At 32.9% G+C, this 22,042-nt stretch overlaps 1 protein-coding gene across 1 annotated transcript; it reads left to right on the plus strand.

Moving 5' to 3' along the window:
* The first annotated feature begins 7,489 nt into the window (after nt 1-7,489).
* LOC149194970 (uncharacterized) lies at nt 7,490-7,942 on the plus strand. Its single transcript, XM_089407857.1, has one exon. It carries the CDS (start codon nt 7,490-7,492, stop codon nt 7,940-7,942), a length of 453 nt encoding a protein of 150 aa, XP_089263983.1.
* The last annotated feature ends 14,100 nt before the right edge of the window (nt 7,943-22,042 follow it).

Genomic DNA, 22,042 nt, shown 5'->3' on the forward strand with positions numbered 1-22,042 from the left:
TCACATAAGACCTCCTTTGGGCCTGATCTCCTCCTTTTCATGAAGATCTATGCAATCAAAACAATTGAAAAAGAGTAACATCAGTTCATGAAATCTTATATACCTTTAAAAAATGACACTAAAAACATGCATACATACACACACACATATATATAATGAGAGTCCTTGCTTCAACAGAAAAACCTTAACAAAGTTTAAATCCCACCACATAGCAGGAGTTTCCACTAGATATTTTCTATAGACCCTTGCCCATGCAAACCCAGCATATGCATATCTAAAACAATAAGAAAAATTGCAGACAACCAAAACTGGGTAATTTAACCAACCCCTAAAGAAAACTTGAGTAGAAATGATACAAAAATGAACCTGGGTTTCCATGACAATGAGTAAAGAAACGAAAAAGAATAGGTTCTTCTTGTAGAAAATTTGAGAGCATCAAAATTTTAAATTGCATATATAGTTCATGCCCCTACATTAAGAAGGATTGTGATGAGAACATCCTCCTTTGTATTCAACAATAACACCCATTTGTTGCCTGCAAAGAACTCTTAGTTGTTTATGGTTTCTGTCATTTTTCCTCCAAGAGGGAAGACTGCAATTTCAGCAGTTATTGAACTAATCGAGACAGGTTCCCTTCTGTACCAACAGAACTAATTTAGCACCGAAAAATACCCTTTTTTTGCTTATGGTTTCTACAATTTAAATAGTAATTTAACTAATGGAGAGTGGGAGTAGAAAGCAAGACAGAATTAGGAGAACCCACATCGTGAAGGTTAGGATGGGAATTCTTGCATCGTTCGTTGTATGCACAATGAGAGCGACCTCCTTGATCCGGGACTGGTCATTGAAATCATCGCTGGTAGGATTCTGTTGTTCATTGCCAATAGATGATATATCTATAAATACAAATATTACGAAAAATCAAGTCAAACTTTCGCTACTAAAATGCACAAAATGCTATGTTGCATGAGTTTCTAGAACTTGGGAACGTTGGGAACTTGGGTATGGGTGTTAGGAATAGCAAGAGGTTTTCCCAAAATTTATAGGAAACGGCTACTGGGGTACGATAATATTATATAATAAAAGATATAAAATATAAAAAAATATATATAATTATATAATAATCAAAATTAATATTAAATCAAAATATTCAAATGTTAAAATCAATTTAAATATATAATCTCTCTTATATATAAACATATTATTTGGGTGCCTCTCTTACTGAGCCTCTCCCTTTTATATATATAAAATATTAAAATGTCAAGTTCATTATCAATTCTCTGACACATGACGACTGTTTGAAACAATCTGCCTTAAAAATACAAAGGAACAATTTACCTATGTTTCTCTAGTTATTCTTGTGAGAAAAAGTAAGCGAATCTAATGGTTAAGCATTGATTGCCACATATAATATGCAAACAATCTTCTGCAATACATATACATAAACAAAAAAATAAATACTCACCAGCATGACATCCCAGATATCGCCCTTATATTGGGGTCTCACACGCTTCCTTTACCCATCAAGAGATTGCTCCAATTTCTCAATTAAGGATATCAGTGTTAAGGAAGTCTTTGGCCTTTCTTCGTGTGAAGATTTCAACAAAGCCTCATGTTATTTGGACAATTCATTATATTTCTCTACATGCTTTGTATTCCCCAACCTCAAGGAATGAGGGAACTCCAAAAAAAATAGTGTTTAAAGCTCCCGGAACTTTCCCAAGCTCCCATTGTAGCTCCCACAGAAAAGGGAATGTTCCCATACTATTCCAAATCTTCCAGGAGTGTGGGAACCACTGGAATGGGTCTCCCACCTCTAGAGAGTGGTTCCCGTGTAACAGAGATAAGATGTAATCATTACTATTAGAAATCAACGCCAAACTAACAAAAGGAATTCTATGTACCATGTGAGGTCTGAATATATTCATTCACTATGTCCAATTGTCTGCAATATTCATTCTCCATTCCTACTTGTGTGCGGTACTAGTTTATTTTTGGAGTAATCTACCTAGGTGGATTTTTCACACGGAAATTGTAATCGATCGGAAAAGAATTATGTTGTCAATGACAGTGAACAACAACGACGCCTGACAACATTCAAACAATGTCCCATCCCTCTGTTTCAATGATGAGTTGAATTCATGTGTATAACGATACCTGTAGTTATTATTAGGTGCACTTAGCACAATGGTGGCAGTAGAGCAGGACGACCAATAGCAACAGACCTCAGAAATTGCATAAATCCCCCTAGTTATAAATTTTAAATATCTGCTCCCTAGCCACACTAAAATTCAAATTCTTTCTTATGAGTAAATATCCTTATTGTTGGTGAGATTAGGTTGAGGTTAATGAGGTCACTTAACTGATTGATATTTATTCTAGCACTGTGATGGCAAAGGATCAAAAGTTTGCATGTAGTGAGGTAAAGGATTGAATGTTGACACTGGTCATCATTTGCAGAATCACTTAGTCTTACTTTGTGCATATATGAGGAAGATTTAATCGGACCGAGGAGGATCAAGTCCCAGAGAGGCTTTACGATGTAATAAAAGCATGTTTAATGTAAGGGAAATAGTTTGCATGCACTGAAATGTTAGTTTTCTTATCTTTCCATGTGTAATTAGTGTATATAAAAAATGAAAAATTTATAAATTTGAATTCTATTTAGTGTTGAGGGGTGGTGATCCCTTATGTAAATGATGTCATGGGAGAAAGGATCCAAGCATTAATCCATAAGATAGATCAACGGATGATATAGTAGACTGGCGAAAGCGCTGATGTTTCTGCCATGGATGGAAAGTTGGGAGGAATTATACAAGCGATAGTATTACCCAACTTTAGATATGACTTGATCTGATTTTTCCTTCCAATGCATTTGGATATATAGTCTTGGAGCCCCCTTTTGTATGTTGTTTAACAACATTAACAACAATACTAACTTCATATGTAGATTCAATGACTCAACTACATACTGCAGAAAAAGGTCTTTTTTTCACTTCTAACCAATCATGAGTAACAATCACTTATCTAATATTATTTAAAAACTCTTCTATCTCCCTCCTAATAGCATTCCTTCTCTTCGCTTCCTGAAGTGCATCTACAAAAGGAATTTTGTGCATTCATACCAAGCCATCCAATCCATTATTCACTAATGCATTTGTTGGCATCATGTTGGTTACATGATTGTTGAGTTGCTCATAGACTTGTATGAACATTCTTATATCTGATTTATAGATTTCAGCATCCTGCCTTCCTTTCCTAACCAACAATGTAAGTAGATTCAAATATTTTCCACTCCACTCCCAGAACACATCTATGGTTTCATAAGTTTTCTTCAATGATTTTAGATTCTCCTACGATCCTTTATGTACCTCATACAAAGGTTCCATCATCTTATGTAAAGTGATCATCTCCTCATAGAACTATTTCATTGTGTCTTCCAATAGTTTGAGTTCTTCCAGTATGAAAACCTATAATCCCTCTCCAGTGGCACTAGTGTAAGCCATTCTCTGATTTTAGTGATAAGATGATCAATATTTTGTTTTGCGGTAACCAAGTCCTTCTTTAATTTAACTTTCTCTTATAGTAGGAAGTTTATGTTCTTTTTTGTAGGGTTTGCTGAGGCTAATGCTTTAAGATTAGTCCTCATGTTTAAAATAATAAAAAATTTGTGTTGATTGAAATAAGATGAGCATGATCATTTGGGTAATAAGTGCTCATTTCAGGTATGATTTTATTCTACATCTCATCAAAGGTGAGTTGGATATATCCATCACCTTATCAGCAGGTGGAGGATGAATCCCAATTCATTGAAAGGAAGATGACCACCGGTTAGAGGAGCTAGAGGCAGCATGCTTAGAGTTTCAACAATTGACTCAATATCTAGCTCCTCTTGTTCATCCACTATGCATACTATTGAGTAGACCCACATAAGAAAATGAAAATACATGAAAAAACCATGTTCAGCTTATAGGTTTACTCAAACATCAAATGTAGACACATGTTGAATAATAATTAAATTCCACATCCAATGACTATTCACTCTAGATACTTCTTCGTAGACCCACATTGGAAAAAGTGAAAATACATGAACAAAATTGTGAAAATTCTATTGACTTTTGAGTAAAACTATAAGGAGATAAGTCTAAAATACAATAAGAAAAGTATTTTTTTTTAATCACAACTCTTATTTTATTATTTTAACTATTGTTTAACTATTATTTTCCTTAGTTCACAATTATCTTAATGAAATATATTCGAAATATAAAATTGAATTTGGATATATTAAACATGGGAAAACATAATCAATACAAAAATAGAATAGTCCCCAATGAGGGTGCAAAAATACAACTCAACAATTCCGACATATGTGCCATGGCAAGAAGACCAATGACAATGGATGAAGGGTGGTTGATTGGAGGCCCTAACACACTCACCTTCGGATGCAAGGTGGAAACCTTCATGTTGGATATTAATGGCAACTACATGGAACTACCATACACCTCCTTGTCGGGGTTTTATGCAATTCGGCAAGGTTGGTTTCGTGACATTGTTATTGGTATTTTTTCATGTTTCCATGTAATATTTGGGTCACCTTTGAAGGTTACTTAGTAGGTTCACCATCCAAGTTTATAAAACCTCACCGTCTTCTCTATGGACATCGAGTGCGAGTAGGTTAACTTAGTGTGTTTTACTTATACCTTATCCGTGCGAATTAATTCTCTTTGATTTTTCACTAGAGATGTGTCTCTAAGATTATGTCTTTGGTTAGAAAGGAAATGTTTCGTGATATTTGTGGGGAAAAAATTATTTACTTTGATGTGTTGTTTTAATATAATAGGATTATCTATGTCCCCTATCAAATTTTTCTTTCTACACTGTGCAATTATTTTGGGTTTCAATATTGGAATTCGGTCTACACTTCCTACATGGGTGATTTTGTTTATTATTTCTTCTATTTTATGTACATATTGTCTCTTAATTAAATAGGTCCTTCTCCAAGAAGGCTAAGGGAGGCATGGGTTGCACTGTTCACAAATAATGGGAATAAGGCACACCCAACTCATTCTCCTCATGAAAGATATGGTTTATAGCTTTAATACTTACAATTATGTGGTATTCTATTATTGCAATTCTACACGTTATTCTATTATTTGCGCGACAACCCTCACCTAGTATGTTGCCTCGCCTTCGCCCTTGATTTCAGGTTATTCTATGACCTTAGTGGTTGGAAGAGTTCTAGTATTGTGTGTCCATCCTTTGACAAAGACAAACCAGCAAGGGAAGGTCGTGGGAGGAATCAAAGTGGTGGTTAGAGGTGGGGAGGGAGTCAACCAAACCAACTCTAGTGAGGGGACAGGGTAGTAAATCCACCTCATGCCTAATTAGGGAAGTTGTTTAGGCCTATGAGGTTGGTACTCAACCTCAAATGTTTTAGTTAATTTATGGGTGGGAAGTGGATTTAAACCAACAACCATCAAACATGGATCTAGATATTGATGAATGGGGTGATGTGGTGTTAGACCATGGACATTCTAGAGGTTAGTCCTCTCAATACAAACAAAGTGTTTATCTTTACTAGTTGATGAAGAATATTGTGGCTAGAGCCTTAGCCACTCCCTAAGTTGGTCCCTCCATGAATGATACATAATTCCAAGATATTCATAAGAAATTTCAGCTAATATAATTCCAAATTCAACATAATTCTTGTCTTAGCTATATAGAGAATCATATTCCATGTCCCTCTTAGATAGAATTTCTAGGTTCTAGTTCAAAAGACCCAACAAGTTGGACTCCTGTGATGAATAGTAGTATCACTTGCATAGTTTAACTTTTTACCTTTTCCTTTGTATAGATGAAGGTTCTAGAAACTTTGGTATTTTTTCATCTTTATCTATTGACTGGGAGAATTAAGGATAATCATACCTACATACGGATGATAAATAGTCTCAAACTCTTTTGTTTCTAGATGGTTTATAATGCAGTAAGGTGGGCAACAGGCCTAGTTTCCCAATGGGCAAGTTGAGGCCATCTAACCATATGGATATGGATGTAATGAGCCTGTTTGGGATGAAAACGAATGAAAAATGGCATGTCATGATTACAAAAAATAATAGAAAAATATAATAGAAAAGTAAAACACATTATAAGTGGTTTGGGTGATCAAAGAACCTAAATATTGACATGAACACAAATACATGAAAACACATTATTTGCATGTATTATATCTCCTAAAAACACTACTGTAAGAACCTTCAATTGGTTCAACAGTGAACTGAATATTCCCATTATTTGTAGTTACTTACAATCCTGTCATAAGATCTTAGAGCATTATAGTTATGACTTTAGAATCTGTGTACTTCTTAAAGCCCAAAAACTCGAGTTGTTGGCATTTCTTCTAATAGTTCGATAGATATTTATTTTCACTTTCTCTACAAGGCTTAGTCTCATACTTCCGAGAATTTTAGATATAGGCTCTAGAAAAATTGTCCACAATTTTAGCGTTGCACACTAATTTTCCAACTCTTATTTGAACGAGGCATTTAAACTAAAAGAAAAACTCTCCACAATTTTATTGTTGTGTCAATGTAATTTTCCAACGTTTTGTCGAAGCATTCACTAGAATCGAAAGCTAAGGACTTCAAAATTTACATATTTTGTTTTAATTATGATCCCTTGATCAATGCGATTATTGTTCTGTCATTTCTCCACGCTCTTTTTAGGTAAGTGTTGCAGTGTAGAAATTTTTTTTGCTTAAGGTTAATAAAATATTTTCTTCTAGATAATTAATATCTACCATTCTATGCATAATCTAAAGCTATGAATGGAAGTATAAAGGTGGATATGAAATGGTTTCAATAAAACTCACAATAACAACAAATGCAGAGTAAAAAGGTGCAGAAGTCTAATCCTCCATCCACAACCAATTCAAATCTTAGTTTTCACTTTTAATCAATAAATAAAAATAAATTATTTTGATAGGATTCTTTTATTTGATATTTTTCTTAGTTTATAAATATATATATATATATATATAAATAAAGTTGGAATTCAACATGTTATACATGAGAATTGCATTTGGATAAACACGAGAATAATAATCTTTTTACCCAACAATTATTATAATAACAGACCTAAATAATTTTAATACAATAATTTGGAAATATTTTATACAAAACAATTTCATTAATAAAATAAAAATTACTTAGAATAATTTTCTATTTATTAAAAAATAATTTGATTTAAATATATCTAGTAATATTTAGTGAATAAAAAAACCCTTGACATTGAGAGATTGGGGGAAAATGGAACTCGCTCTGCAAAACCCTAGACGTGAGAGGTTGATCCCACGCATTGAAGCGGCACCTCTGCTATGGCATGGGGCTGCTCCTCGTATTGCAATGACGTCTCTGTGAAGGTTTGGGGCTGCTGTCGCGGCTCTGATAGATGACGAAATGCTAACTGGGAGAATGATAATGCCTCGCTGGTCATGGCGCCAGATGCCGACGGTCACACGAACGGCAAGGGCGTTCAGTGGGATTTTATTGGGAGATCCGGCGTGGAGAAGCGCGTCGATGCCAGTTTGGTTTCCAAGCTGCTGAATGTGCCAAATATACCCATGGGCAATCTCGAAAGGGCAGAGCTCAAAGTAGAGCCCTCTCTCTCAAAACAGGGTTCGGCTATTTCTGCTCTTATGAGTGAAGACGCTAATCTCCAGCAAGCGATTTTTCAGATTCAAATAATTCTTCTGATAGGAAAAACCCTGCTCCTTGCGGTCCAACCATCTCTCACAGTGCGCCCTCTCTCAAAGATTCTTGAACAGAGGTTGGGGATCCCTTCTTCCCTTCTGCGGATCCTCTTTGTAGGTAAGCAGCTTGACGACAATCTGCCTCTTTCCTTTTATAATATTGAAAGAAATGCCATAGTGATCCTATCACTTTGACTAAGGGGAGGTGAAGTTGGAAAATCCTCTACCTCTAAGGGTTTCTCATACAAACATGCAGTACATGCACAAGCTGCCAAGAAATATGCCTAATCTGCCGAGGCTCTCAAACCTTTCTTGGTGGGCAAAATGGAAGAAAACCCTGCCATTGAAATCAATCATCCATCTCTGGATGATCAATATGAGACATTTGTAGAAACAACCCTCATTTGCAGATTTAATGGCCTATGTCCCCGCAATGCTGATCTATACCAGTGGATCCATTCTAATTGGACCAACAACTGCAAAGTCTTCTTCTGCTCGAAAGGCTTCTTTATTGTAGCCTTTGCCTTCAATGAAGATTACTAGAAAGCCTTAATGGGGGGCCCCTAGTTCTGGGGTTCAGCTGGACTTTTCCTCTCCCCCTGGTTCCCAGACTTTGACCCCTCCACTGCAGTCATCTCCAAGCTCCCTATCTCGGTCAGGCTTCCAAATCTCCCTACACATCTATGGCATTTTGCTGTCTTTCAAGGAATCGAGAACACCCTAGGCCGCTTCATGGCAACAAATACTTCAAGGGGGGAGAAAGGAATATATACCTACGACAGAATTTGTGCAAAAATAGACATTAGTAAAGGGATGCCAGATCAGATCATCCTCAAAGTCGGGGACTTCCATTGGACGCAAACTTTGGACTATGAGAATACAGCCTTCAGGTGTCGCCATTGCCATCAAACGAGGCATCTCGAGAACTCATGTGCAGTGTTCCTCGACAAAAAGAAGAAGATCACTCGCAAATCCAAATCCAAGAGTTGGAAACCTTGTGATAGACCCCCTATGGATGACATAGAGTCCTCTAGCTCTCATGAGGAGGACATTGAAGTGGAAGAGGAGAATTTGGAGCAACCGAAGTACTCTCCCTTAGCCTGCGCCAAGGATCCTTCTGCGCCTTTATTTTCACACAAACGTACTCATGAGTCTTTGCTTTCTGATTCAGACAAGGAGTCTCATCCTTCAGCTCAGATCAGTCTGCAAGTAGTTCCAGTCCAGCTAGATCAAATTGGTTGGGACAAAGTAGAAAGGAAAAAAATGTAGATTGGAAGATTTTGCCCATGCTGGGTAGACTCCCTAGACCAACTCGTTTTTGTTGTCCTCTCTGTTCTCTTTTGCTCATGTCGTGCTTGCTCTTTGGGACCGAGGTTGATTTCATATCATTTCCGGCTCCCTTTCTCCTTAGCTTCACTTCTCTGAAAGCTTTGCTTGTATCATATGTCTTTTTTAATAGAATTAGTCTTAATTTAGAATATATATATATACATATTTAGTGAATAAGAAAATTATACATATATTAATTTATTGTAAACTTAATAAGACTTAATTGGAGTGAGTACACCATTTTCATATATTTTAAATTATGTTGTGTTTTTTAAAATTATTATGTTTGTATTTTTTAATTTGAAGTTAAATTTTTTTTTTTCCATTTAATTTATTAATATTTTGAATATGACCAAATTTAATTTATTTAGGAAATTAAGTTTTATATAATACAACATATTTTCTGTATGAGTAATATGATCCTTTATTTTGTTATTGAATATGATGTTAGTATAAAATCTTGTTCTTTCTCTATGCATATGACATGTGTTTTTTATTAAATTTGTTTTAGTATGGATTAGCTCCTTATAAATTAGTATAGTTATTTATTAATATTGTATTGAATGAATTAGGAGCAATTTGAATTGTGATATGTTTTTAGAAGAAACAAATATATAATATTTCAAGAAAATATGAAATATACTTCTAAGTATGTTTGTATCCATATAAGCATTAAACAAAGTATATTGAAATAGAAAAGAAATAGCATATCAATATTGAAATAACATGTATCTAGATAAGAGTTTATTAATAATACTAGCATAACAAAGATAGGTTGCATCATCCAAGAATCTAACTTAAAATATGGTGGGATAATTCCGAGAATTAGACCTTAAAGTAATGGTGATGTAAGTGGGGGAATCTCATTAGTAGTTGACTCCATCAACATTCTCAACTTCCATGTATGTCACAATTTTTCACGTCCTCTAGTTATAAAAATTCTCCTCTTCTTTCTTGAATATAATATTTTCTTTCTAACCCAAATTTCAAGTATCTCAATTTTTTATTTCATTGGGTTTGAAAAACACTAGTGACAATATCATGTTCTTTCCATGACTAAAATTTGCACTTCGACAACCTTTCTTTACTTCCTCATCACCCTATTTCAAAGCACTTAAAATTTTCCAAATTCTAAGTACCACTTTTCTTCCTCTTCTTTATTTTCTTTCTTTTTTTTTTCTCTTATGAGATTTTGTAAAAACAAAAATAAATAGACATAATATATTCATTTACATAAATTAAAAACTAAATAAAATGATAACTATTAAAAAAAACTCAAAATAGATATTTTTTCATATTTTATATTTTAATATTAAGAAAATAATTAAATTTTCCATCTTTTACTTTATAATTATAAGGAAATTTAGTAAAGAGTTAGTGGTAAATTAAAATTTTTGTTGTTGATTAGAAGTTTCAATTTTGGTTTTCAACTTCCTCTACTTATTATTTACTTGTCTTATTATTGCGGAGATTATTATTTTTATTTTATTTTTGAAAGCAAGGAGGAAATGGATATGATCTATAGATTTGGGTCTTATTTCATGGGAACGAAGAGGATGTTTCTTATCCACTAGACCCTAGATTTTAATCCTAATATGGAATTTTCTTCTACACTTGCTTGGATTAGATTGCATCATTTTCTAAATATGAGGAAAATAGCTTTTCTTGTGCTAGAATTTTTGTTGAAATGAATTTTGCAAAAGGTCTCTATGAGATGATTCAACATGACTTACAAGGCTAATCCCCGCTTCAAGCCTTGGATTATGAGTAGGTTCCTTTTAAATACAAGTTTTTCAATGAGTATGGGCACTATGGAAAAAATTGTCCAAATGATCCAACATCTTATATTTTTTCTAATCCTCAATCATATTATCATAGTAATGACTATTAAGGGGCATTTAAGTTAGTTTCAAGGAAACACAACAATATATTTCTAAGAGGCCTCATTCGAGTGGACTTGACTCTCATGAGCACTCTCCCTCCAACAATAGATATAAATATTTTAAGTCTTCAAATGAAGAAGTAATGGCTGATAAATCATGGGGTGATGTTATTTTTAAAGTCGTAGGAGATCAATTTGGCCGTCATATTACGACTTCTTAATCCAAGGAAAATAACTTCTCTTGAGCTAGAATTTGTGTTGAAATGGATTTTGGAAAAAGACTCCCTAAGACATTTTAACTTGGCTTAGAGGGCCAATTTCATCCATAGGCCTTGGATTATTAAAAGATTATTTTTAAATACAAATTTTTCCATGAATATGGGCACTTTGAAAAAATGGTCCAAATCCTCCAACATCTCATCTTCCTTATAATCCTTTATCATATTCTCAAACTAATGAGGATTAAGAAGCATTCAAGTTAGTTTCAAAGAAACAAAAAAATATATATCTAAGAGATCTCATTCCAATAAACTTGACTCTCATCAACACCCTCCCTCCCAAAATAAATATAAATATTTTAACCTTTCTAAAGAAAAGGTCATGAGTAAGTTATATACAATAATAAGAAGAAGTATATACATCTTAAATATTATTTTTATTTTCATTTAAGAAAAAACTGAATAACAAATTAACATATTAAAATAAGGTTGAAAAATTGATGGAATTATTAAAAAGAAGAGATTAACCTACCTAAAGTTTTATTTATCTTATCAGAGTGAAACTATTTTTTTTTAATGTAACACTAGACGTTATTAGAGGTTACTGAGTTTTGTTTTTGCAAAATAATATTGTTGAAATGAAAGTCCACTCCTTACAAATATTAACAATTATGAAAGTATATATTCTTATGGAATATTAAAAGTGATTAGAGGTACCCAAGTTTTGGTTTTGCAATATAATATTGTTGAAGTGAGCCTCCTCAAAATATTATTTCCAGAGAAAAAAGTCTCTTGTTCGAACTCTTCTTCTAATCGTCCAATAACGTAAGTGTCATCTCCACTTTCAAGGCCATATTTGGCCACACGTCCTTTGATGATGAGCGCAAGTGGATGATGCGGATAGCCATGGCAGTGGTCAAGAACGTGAATGCCTTTGAAAATATTGGCTCTCTCATCCAGCCCACAACACACGTAATCTCATCAACAACCAAGATCTTTATTGATAAGAAAAAATTTGAAATGTAATGTGGCTAGGGAGCGGCAATTTCAAATTTCAAATGAGTGGGCCTTAAGGAATTTCTAAGCTCTGTTCCTATGAGCTAGTCATTGTCCTCATGTTGCCACGGCCGTGCAGAGTGCACCCTGTTATAATGAATACAATGATTTTTGTACACGGGTTATATACATGGTTTTGGCTTTTGAGTTTAAATACTATTTTTCAAAATCACATTGACCCTGAGTTGAATAATTTTTTAAAAATATATATATATTGAAAATTAATATATATATATATATATATATATAACCCTAACTGTTTTTACCCTCACTGTTTTTAGTAACTTCATAGTTAATGCCTCCAATCTTGATAGTCGATAGCATGAAAAGGTTACATAGCAATTACGCAATAAATGTGAGCTTTAAGTCGTGAACGTCATCCCAATTTTCCATGGAGTATGAATTAATTGGGTTGGTGACCTCCGAGCTACCAGTTATGTTCACAATTTCCCAAGTTCAAAATTCTAAATATATTCATTGTTCTCCGAAGTCATGCTTGCCTCGCTAGCTGCAGCCTGGAACTGCGAGTTATTGAACTTGATGTGAATTCTTGTGGGGAAAAGGGGCTCAGGTATTAAGCATAAGAACCATGCTACAAAATATGGATCTTGGAAGGCTACCGAACTTAGACGTTGGAACTCAACAGACCACTCGCACACTTTGACAACATGTATCTTCTCGGTGGTTCTTAAGCTCCTTACCCGTGGATTTCGCTAGAGGTAGGTGGTTTCTGCGAAGGTGAATAAAAAAAGGAAGGGTTACCACAACATGAAGTATATATATGTCAAAATAGAACTCATCCGATTCCCCATAGAGGTGGGTGCTTGATTCTTTAGTGTTTTTTGTATTTTGAGGTATATAATGCAATATTGAAATAGTTTGTAAGTTAGGTTACCAACCGAACCGAATCGATACTACCTAGAACTTGCCACAATTATATTGTGGCTCCATCGAATATATTGGTGATCACTTTTAAACAATAACGAGATTGGATGAAACTTGATTTTAATATATAAACAAATTTTGTATTTCACATCTTTGTAGTTTAGTTATGGGATCTCTCCAAAATAATCTTCCTTTCACCATTATTTGAACTTCTTATGCTTGTTTTTTCCCATAATTTTACTTTGTTATTCAGATGGATTCACTCAGACTCAGCTCTCCACTAGATTCTTCATGGACCTCGTGGGTCTTGGTTCCGTCAGTCTGTGTTTTCTCCACCTTGTTCTCATCATCCCAGTTTCCACTCCTTAAAAAGGCCTAATTTGACTACGAGTCCACTCCATCACATAGTATTTAGCACATATCTCACCACCGTCAACTTGTCTCCACCACCTATCCTTTCCCCAAGGCAGCTTCTTTTTCAAATCTTTGCTATCAAAGGGATATGCTCTCAATTTCTTTCTCCTATCGAGGCTACTAATGTCATCAATTCCAACATCTGAAGGGAACTATTTGCACCAATCCTAACCCTTTGTCAGAATCTATCTTCCCTTCATCTGTAACCCAAGTTCGTCATCCCAATGCTTCCCTCCCCATAGTCAACAACATTTGTTTTAGTATTTTCATTATCTCTGTTCATCTTTCCAACATTTTGGTTTTTATAAAGATCATAGCATATATTAAAATCCTCGCTTATGTTAAGGTCTTGGCTCTTCCACAGATACTCACATCTGCATTGGAACTCTTGTCTTCCCCCAAGGTCCTCACTAAACAACTCAGGCCCATAGTCAACATCACAATTATGTCTGGCCAGCCCAAAATCAGCTAGTTTGGCAATGAAACGGGCATCGAGAAGAACATTGTTGGGCTTTAGATCGCCATGAGTAATGGGTGGATCACACTTAAGTTCCAGAAAGGCCAGCGTTTAGGAAATTCCCAAAATTATCTTAAACATGGTTTCCTAATCCAGCTTCGAAGGTGAACCATTCTCAAACAGAGCCTCGTGCAATATTTTTTTTGCATATGCTCATACACTAGGAGTCTCCTCTTCCTATCAGCACAGTAACCCAACAACCCCCCAGTGATCGCAATTCGTTCTGAAATTCACTTTGGCCTTGCAAAGAATTGATATCATACCTCTTTACTACAATTTCATTGCCATTCCTGAGAACCCCTATGTAAACTACATTGAATCCTCCCTTCCAAAGCCTATCGTTCGAGTTGAATGAGTGAGTAAAAGCATTGAGCTCACGGTATTTGAATCTTTGAATCCTGACAATGGTGAGATCATAAGGGTTTGTTTGGTTGTCGTTCAAGTGATTGTACCATAGGATCAACAACAACACCACTAGACTCTGATATACAGATTAGAGCATGAACCACCTAAACTAAGAGTTGAAGTGCTCTGATATACAGATCAGATCAGAGGATGAACAAATATGAATGATTCAATGAACAAATCAAAGTCAACGGGTGAAATTGAAAGAAATGGCGAAGCCATAACTGTCAAGGTCAATGTAACTGCCAACCATATTGATAGATGCCTTGTGTTTCTTGTGCTAAGAGAACTTCCATAACATACAAGTGACATGAACTGAGGATTATACCATACCAGTCAAACATAGAAAAAGCTTTAAGTTTCTCGACCGTCACTAGCCAGAGAAGATGATATAAACATTGGCAATCATATCACAATCTAACTAGATCTATAAACTTCGAAGCTTTTCCATCAAACTTGGGGTGTTTCAAATCATTTTCTGTTACTAGTTAGAAAGCTCTCAGATGATCGTTAATAACTTGCAACACCATGACAAAAGGGCACCGACTTGTTGTTAGAAATTGTAATTTTTAATAAATGCATCAATAAAATCTAAATGCATTCAACATTTTAATATAGTTATATATAATATGACATTGATCGAAATGAAAGTTGAAATATGCCATGTATAGGTGAACAAACAATATCCTATTATAATGATAGATATGAAAACATTAAAAATGTATACTATAATAATTAAAAAATATATGAAAAAAATAAGTTATTGTAAATTTATCTTAACCCCAATCTATTAAGTATTAAAAAGTTTAAATCTCCACCTTCTTTTGATGCTTCTCAGTTTTATTTATCTTAACCCCAGTGTATTAAGTATTAAAATGTTTAAAGCTCCACTTTCTTTTGATGCTTCTCAGTTCTTAATAAAACTAAGATTGAGATGAATTTAAGATAATGAAAGAATTTGAAATTAGAGCACGAGTATGGTAAGAATTGGAATTCAACCAAGAAAAAAGTAGACATTAAACCTTATTTGTAGAGCTTTTCAAGTCAATGAAATGATTTCATTCTGGTATTATGGTTCTATGAATGAAATGTGTTAAGGCAATTTAAGATAAAACAGTAAGTTGGCTTGATCACGAGTATCGGGGTCGCTCCATATACCCAAACAATATACGTATGTATCCACTTCTTCCAATGAGTAAAATTATTTTCCTAAATGGTACATAATAAATATCATTATCTTTGGCTTTTTAAACATTACCCATTTCACTTCTCTGCGAAGACATCGAATTTGCAATATGTTTATTCAAAATTTTGAAATCTGTCCATGCCAACTTGCCATTTTGTTTCACTGTTGAGGTACAAAGCATTAACCTTTCCACTTAGCCGATTCAAAGGAATGAGGTCAGCGAGAATGGGTCTAAGTCTAGGGAAATTTAGGTACCATGGAAATTTTGGTGGAATCGATAACTTTCCTTTAAGACAAAGGAAGCATCTCCATAAATCCACATATCCATAGCAAAGGAGATATTTTATTGTTAGTTTTTTTGTGTTTATAATCTTTTTCCTCTAAGTAAAAATATCTATTTTTAATATATAAATTGATTTTTTTAAATTATATTTTTGAATATATAAATTGATTATTTTAAAGGAAATGTTTCACATTATTTTTTCAATATTTGGTAGAAATGAACACTTATGATTTGTAGGTTGTTCTTATATTTTTTGTTGGCATTCCAAAGTCATTCAAAAATAACTAAATTTTATGTTTTTATTTTCAGCACAACACGACAACAACCACACTGGTGCTACAATTTTTTCCAACCTACTTTGGCAGCAAATCACAATAAGTTCTCAAGGAGGAGTAAGTAAATTCGTTTATTTTTAATATGTGAGCAAAAATTTATATTTATATATGTATTTAATACAATTTAAACCAAATGAAAACTTAGTTCTTTTTGTCAAAAAAATGAATGAGAGAGAAACAATAACTCAACTAAAAATTTGAATATGTTCACTTCTCACTCCATGAAACATTGCTGTTGAAATAATTATTATTAATTGCAAGCATACGACATATTTATTTGCTAAAACATTAGATAAATGAAATAGATAGAAGAAATAGACAATTTATTGTAAATATTGAAAAACTTTGACCTAGAGTTGAGAAATTATTAAATATTATAAAAAATTAATATTTATATTATTAAATGTTATAAACAATAAATAGGTATATTCCCTCATCAATATCGTTTCTTGAAATGAATGCAAGATTAATTTTTTAATATATTTTTAATTGATGAATTGAAATTCATATATACTAATTTATTTATTTGTATTATATAGGCATTATATATCAAAAACTATATTCAAAAAAAGGGAAATAACTTTCTATAAAAAACACTCTTTGGATGGTGTGGTACATCTCAAGTTTCATTTCATGATAAAGAAGATCGTGATTTTGATCTAAATAAAGATTTAGATGTCTTGGGGCATAATGAAGGATTTGATATCTTGGAGCATAATGAAGAATGTGATGAAGAATTTTGTCGAGGGAAAACCTATCACCCAAAAGAAAAACAAAATGAAAGTAACAAGAGAATTTTTTATGAGTGGAAAACTAAGTATAAGTCATTGAGAGAGGCAAAGCATAAAGGAAAAACAGGTATGAAATGCATACATTGTGAAATGCATAAGGAAATGCGACCATGGCGAACTAGGACTTGTTTCTCTACATTGCAACAAGATTCTATAGTTGTTCATGCTAGTTCAAGCATCCATAAACTCTTAGAAGCAAAGTGTATATGTGGAAATGAGAATAAAGCAAACCTGTTACAAAACGCATTGCATGCATTGACGATGTGAACAAGGAAAGAGTCATCACTACTATAAAATTAGTGTATTGCATGGTGCAAGAGGATCTACCACTCTTAAAATATGAATCTCTTTTATTATTTACAATGTCTTGACACACAGAAACTATGCCAAAGAAAAAATATTATAAATCATATACAAATCATGTGGCTGCAAAAGAATTCCTTTTTTCTATATTGCAATATCTCAAAGAGATACAAATTTTAAAATACTAGAAAGACCTTTTGAAAATACTGATCATAGCTTAGAAAAACATCTTGTGGTTTATGCCACGTTTTAAAACTAAAAAGCATTGGGGCCTCCAATTTCATAGTTTTTAAAGCTCATAAATGTTTGTGATGGAAGAGGGAAAATAACTTAGGATGTAATCAAAGATTTAATGGAATCATGGGGTCTTTCAGAAGAAAGATTGATAGAATTTTCCACAGATGGTGCTTTCTCAATGGTTGGTAATGAAAATGGTTTTATTACTTTCTTGAAGAAATATGTACCTAATATTGTAGTTGTTCATTACATTTCTCATCATGGAGCTTTAGCTACCTCAGATGCTTCAAAAAGAATACTTGAATATTGCTTGTTGAGAGATTGGCAAATAAGATATATTCTTGGGTGTAAAGTTCTATGAAAAGAAATAGTCAACTTATTACTCTAGAGGAACTTATGCAACTTGAAACTCTCGAGGCTCTTCAAGTCCATGGAGTTAGATGGCTTTCAAGGGGAGAAGCCATTGAAAGAATTGTTGTACTTTTCCCTCCCATATTAATGTTGTGGAAAAATTAAAGAAAAGACCCATGGTATGATAAGGCAAGGATCTTTTCAACACAATTTTGTTTACATATGCTTGTAGATATAATGTGTGAATTAAACAAGCTGAAAAAGCAATTCTAGGAAGAGTAGTTTGATGTCAGATCTTTAGGGGAATCCATAGATGTTACTGTAAATACTTTGAAAAGGTATTTTTTTAGAAGTGACACGTTTGTAGAAGGAACTTGTTATTTATCTAAATTTATAGATGCCTCTAAATTTGGCTTTTTAGAAATTTTTCATAAGGAGGGGCTTGTTCACACGCATGAATTACAACTTGTAGCAATTCCACATGCATATGATGACTATGTTGAATTCGAAAACAGTCACGATAACCTTGTATTGAAGGTTCAGTGGAAAGTTACAAACAACTTGCAAAAGATTATGTTCAAGCTCTTGTAGATAGTTTGAATGGAATATTCCATAATCTTGCATTTTTAAACTCAATGAAGTTGTTTAGCCATTGCCATTATTTACAGGATGTTTATGGAAAATACTGAAATTTAGAGTGTTCGCTTGAAAAACTTTTTCAACACATGCAACATCGTTATTATGAAATTGAACAAAAAAAAACAACATTTGATTTTGAGGCCTCTTTGAAATAGTTGCATCCATTTGTTGACACTTTTCATGTTAAATATGAGGGATCATCTAGGAAATATGCATGGAGGGTTTTTTGCATTACACGGTTGTATACAAATTTTCTTAACATGACAAACTTATGACAAGAAATACTTACTATTTTGATAGGTACAATTGCTTGTGAGAGAGGATTGTCAAGAAAAAACATAATAAAGTATCTCCGAAGAACAAAGATATCATTAGTTGCATTGGATGTCTTCATCCGAGTGTCCCTAACTAGGCTTGATTCATCGATGGTGGAATGGGATAGGGTACATGACATCTCGAATGATGTTAAAGAAAGAATCTTAAATATTCATTAGAGGAAATTTCAGCCTAAAAGTGCCCATGAAACTTTCACATAATTTCCATAGCACAATATGTAAATGAATAAATATCCTTTAAATTTAAAAAGAGGTACATGTAAATCTTTTGGAGGGAAAAGAATAAAAACTAGTTTTTTTAGTTGTAGTTTTGGCTCATATCCTTATAGGTTTACTCAAGATTCAAGTGTAGATACTCATTAGATGTGCAATTAAATTTCACATCCAATGAGTATGCGTTATGCATGCTTTTGAGAAGACGTACATTGATAAAAAAAAAAAGAATATATATCAACAAAATATGTTCAAAAAAGAAGATACATCAAAAAAGCGTGTTCAACATGTTTTTTAAATGTATCTTAATCTTTTATCAATGTGGGTCTTCTCAAAAGTGTGCATAATGGATAGTAGTTGGATGTGGAATTTATTTCTGCATCCAACGAGTGTCTACACTTGAAATTTGATTAAACCTATAAGGAGAAAAGCCATATATTCAATTAAAAAAGTAGTTTTCTTATTTTTCCTACAAAATTCATAATTCTTATTTTATTTTTTTAACTATTATTTTATTATTTTTCTTGTGGAGGCCACTTTTAGGGTAGAATTTCTTCTAATGTAAAGTTGTTCCATTTATGTTTATGTTTTAATGGTGTTGTGTTTTGAGAATTACCTCTTTTGCTGAAACTATCAAAAATTTAGTTTGTGTGCATGTTTATATTGATTGTACTTTTTGAACATTTACATAGTTCATTTACATTATGTTTTTGGTTTGAAACTGATTCCACGACTATTGTTATTGTAATGGGATAGACATCCAAGTGACTTAAATGGAAAACATGGTATGTGTGTTTCAATTTATGTTAAGTGAATTTCTTTTGTCTAATTTTAGTTGCTACAACATTTACATTCACTATTTTCATGTGAATATATATATATATATATATATATATATATATATATATATATATATATATATATATATATATATATATATATATATATATATATATATATCACTCTATAATATTAATTTTTTTATTTCTTAGAAATAAAAAAATTACAGATATGCAAATACATATTTTCCATCTATTTCCCCACTATTTCCCTCTTAAAAAAAATGTTGAACATTTAAACAATGTGGAAAAATCATAGAAAAGATTCATCAACAAGTCTCAAATGAAAGTGTAGCCATGAGACTAGAGTGGATTGGTACAACAAAGAATGAAAATTTTGCAACAATTTTAAATACAATTTGCATAAATTAGATGAAACGTGTACAAATAAATATTAAAATTCATGTGATGGGCAATTTAAAAGTAAAATAGTCATAAAAAAATCCATGATGGGTAGGGGCACCCATCAAATTTAACTTCTCGTTGTACACAACAAGTCAACTCATCGCTCGAATAGAGGAAACCGACATCATTTGGAAGGGAGTAGTCTATATGTCTGAATTCTTGGACACGGATGTGACATTGCATATATGGTTGTACATACCATGACGAAGGTTTCCAGCATGTCCACTTGTCTTCGGCTCAGGGAATCCGACCATCGAAGTGTGCTGCCTCTACCACCAAGAGACCGTTAGACTTCCATTGTATATGATATCATGTATTTAATGTACCATACTCTCATTTCAATTTAGAAACGAAACCAAACACAAGATTGAATTTCCACCATTCTATTCTACGTTGGTTTCAAAATTTGGAATTGTCGCCTACCCTCACTCGCTATCTTGCATGTGGCATTGCCACAGACCCTCGGGATTTGTACAAAAATCGATTCACGCGAGACCACAATGGTTGTCACAAGGGCAACTTCGAACAGGAATATGTTGGAATTGGTTTGCCAACATTTGTTGGAAAGAGAGGATGAAATAGATATTGATAAGAGAAACAATGATGTTTATATTAATATTGTGAATAGTGATGATATCAAATCTAATGTCACTACCACCTAGGGCTCATGGCCTCATAAAAGTGGAACATTAGTATCAGAAGTCAAATAGAAGAAAATTACAAAAGAAAACTATTTTTCTTATTATTTTTTATCCACAGTTACAAGAAGTACAAAGGAGTTCTCTTCTTGTTATTATTTTTTCATCCGTAGTTACAAGAAGTATGAAGGATGTACGGGTAAATGAAAAGTTGGAGGAGGAAGATAAAGAAGAGTTGAGGCATATGAGGGCTAGGTTGTACACAAGAGTCAAGTAGCGCCCGTGGAGGAAGTTTGTTGTAGAAATTAGCGACCCCAATTGTGAGAGCTCTCGAGTTTCACTAGGAACTTTCAACACTACTAGATATGATGTTTTCTCTTGCATATGACTACGATGGAATCATGATCAAGGGCTCATCTTAATTTTCCCCTCTCTTGTTTCTAATTGAGAGAATTTTTTTTCCAAACAAATTTGTTTTCCTCGTTTTTTTCCAAAGATAATTTTAAAGGGGAGTTTTTAGGTCGTGGTTATTTGGAATACAAATTTCTTTTGGAAAATTCTAACCTTAGAAGTTCATGCAGATCTCATTTATCAAATTTTTGAAAAAATATCTATTTATCTAATTTTCTAAACTTTATTCATTGAATTAATTTCATATATTCTTTATTCAGGTGTCTTACTAAATTCAAAATATTTTATTTATCTTAGTCGAAATAAATTTTATAATCTTACTAGATTGTATTTTGTTTATAATTTACATTATAATAATCATTTTTTCAAGTTTAAATATATAAAGTTTTTATATTAATTTTTTATATTAATTTTAAATTTAATAATAAAATATTAAAATATATTTTTAATTATTAAAATATATATTAAGGGTTTTCCTATTTTCAAATATATTCCTTGAATTTATTTAAATAATAATAATTTTAAAAATTAAAATATAAACTATTTATATTATTATATTGAATGAGATACTCTCCTTAAAATTCGATATTTTAAGTGGTTTTCTTTCCTTTTTATTGATAGAG

The sequence above is a fragment of the Pinus tabuliformis genome, chromosome 2_2, assembly GCF_031772625.1.
Source record: "Pinus tabuliformis cultivar Carrire ecotype Pingquan chromosome 2_2, CPIR1, whole genome shotgun sequence".
In the NCBI taxonomy this organism is placed as follows: Eukaryota; Viridiplantae; Streptophyta; class Pinopsida; order Pinales; family Pinaceae; genus Pinus; species Pinus tabuliformis.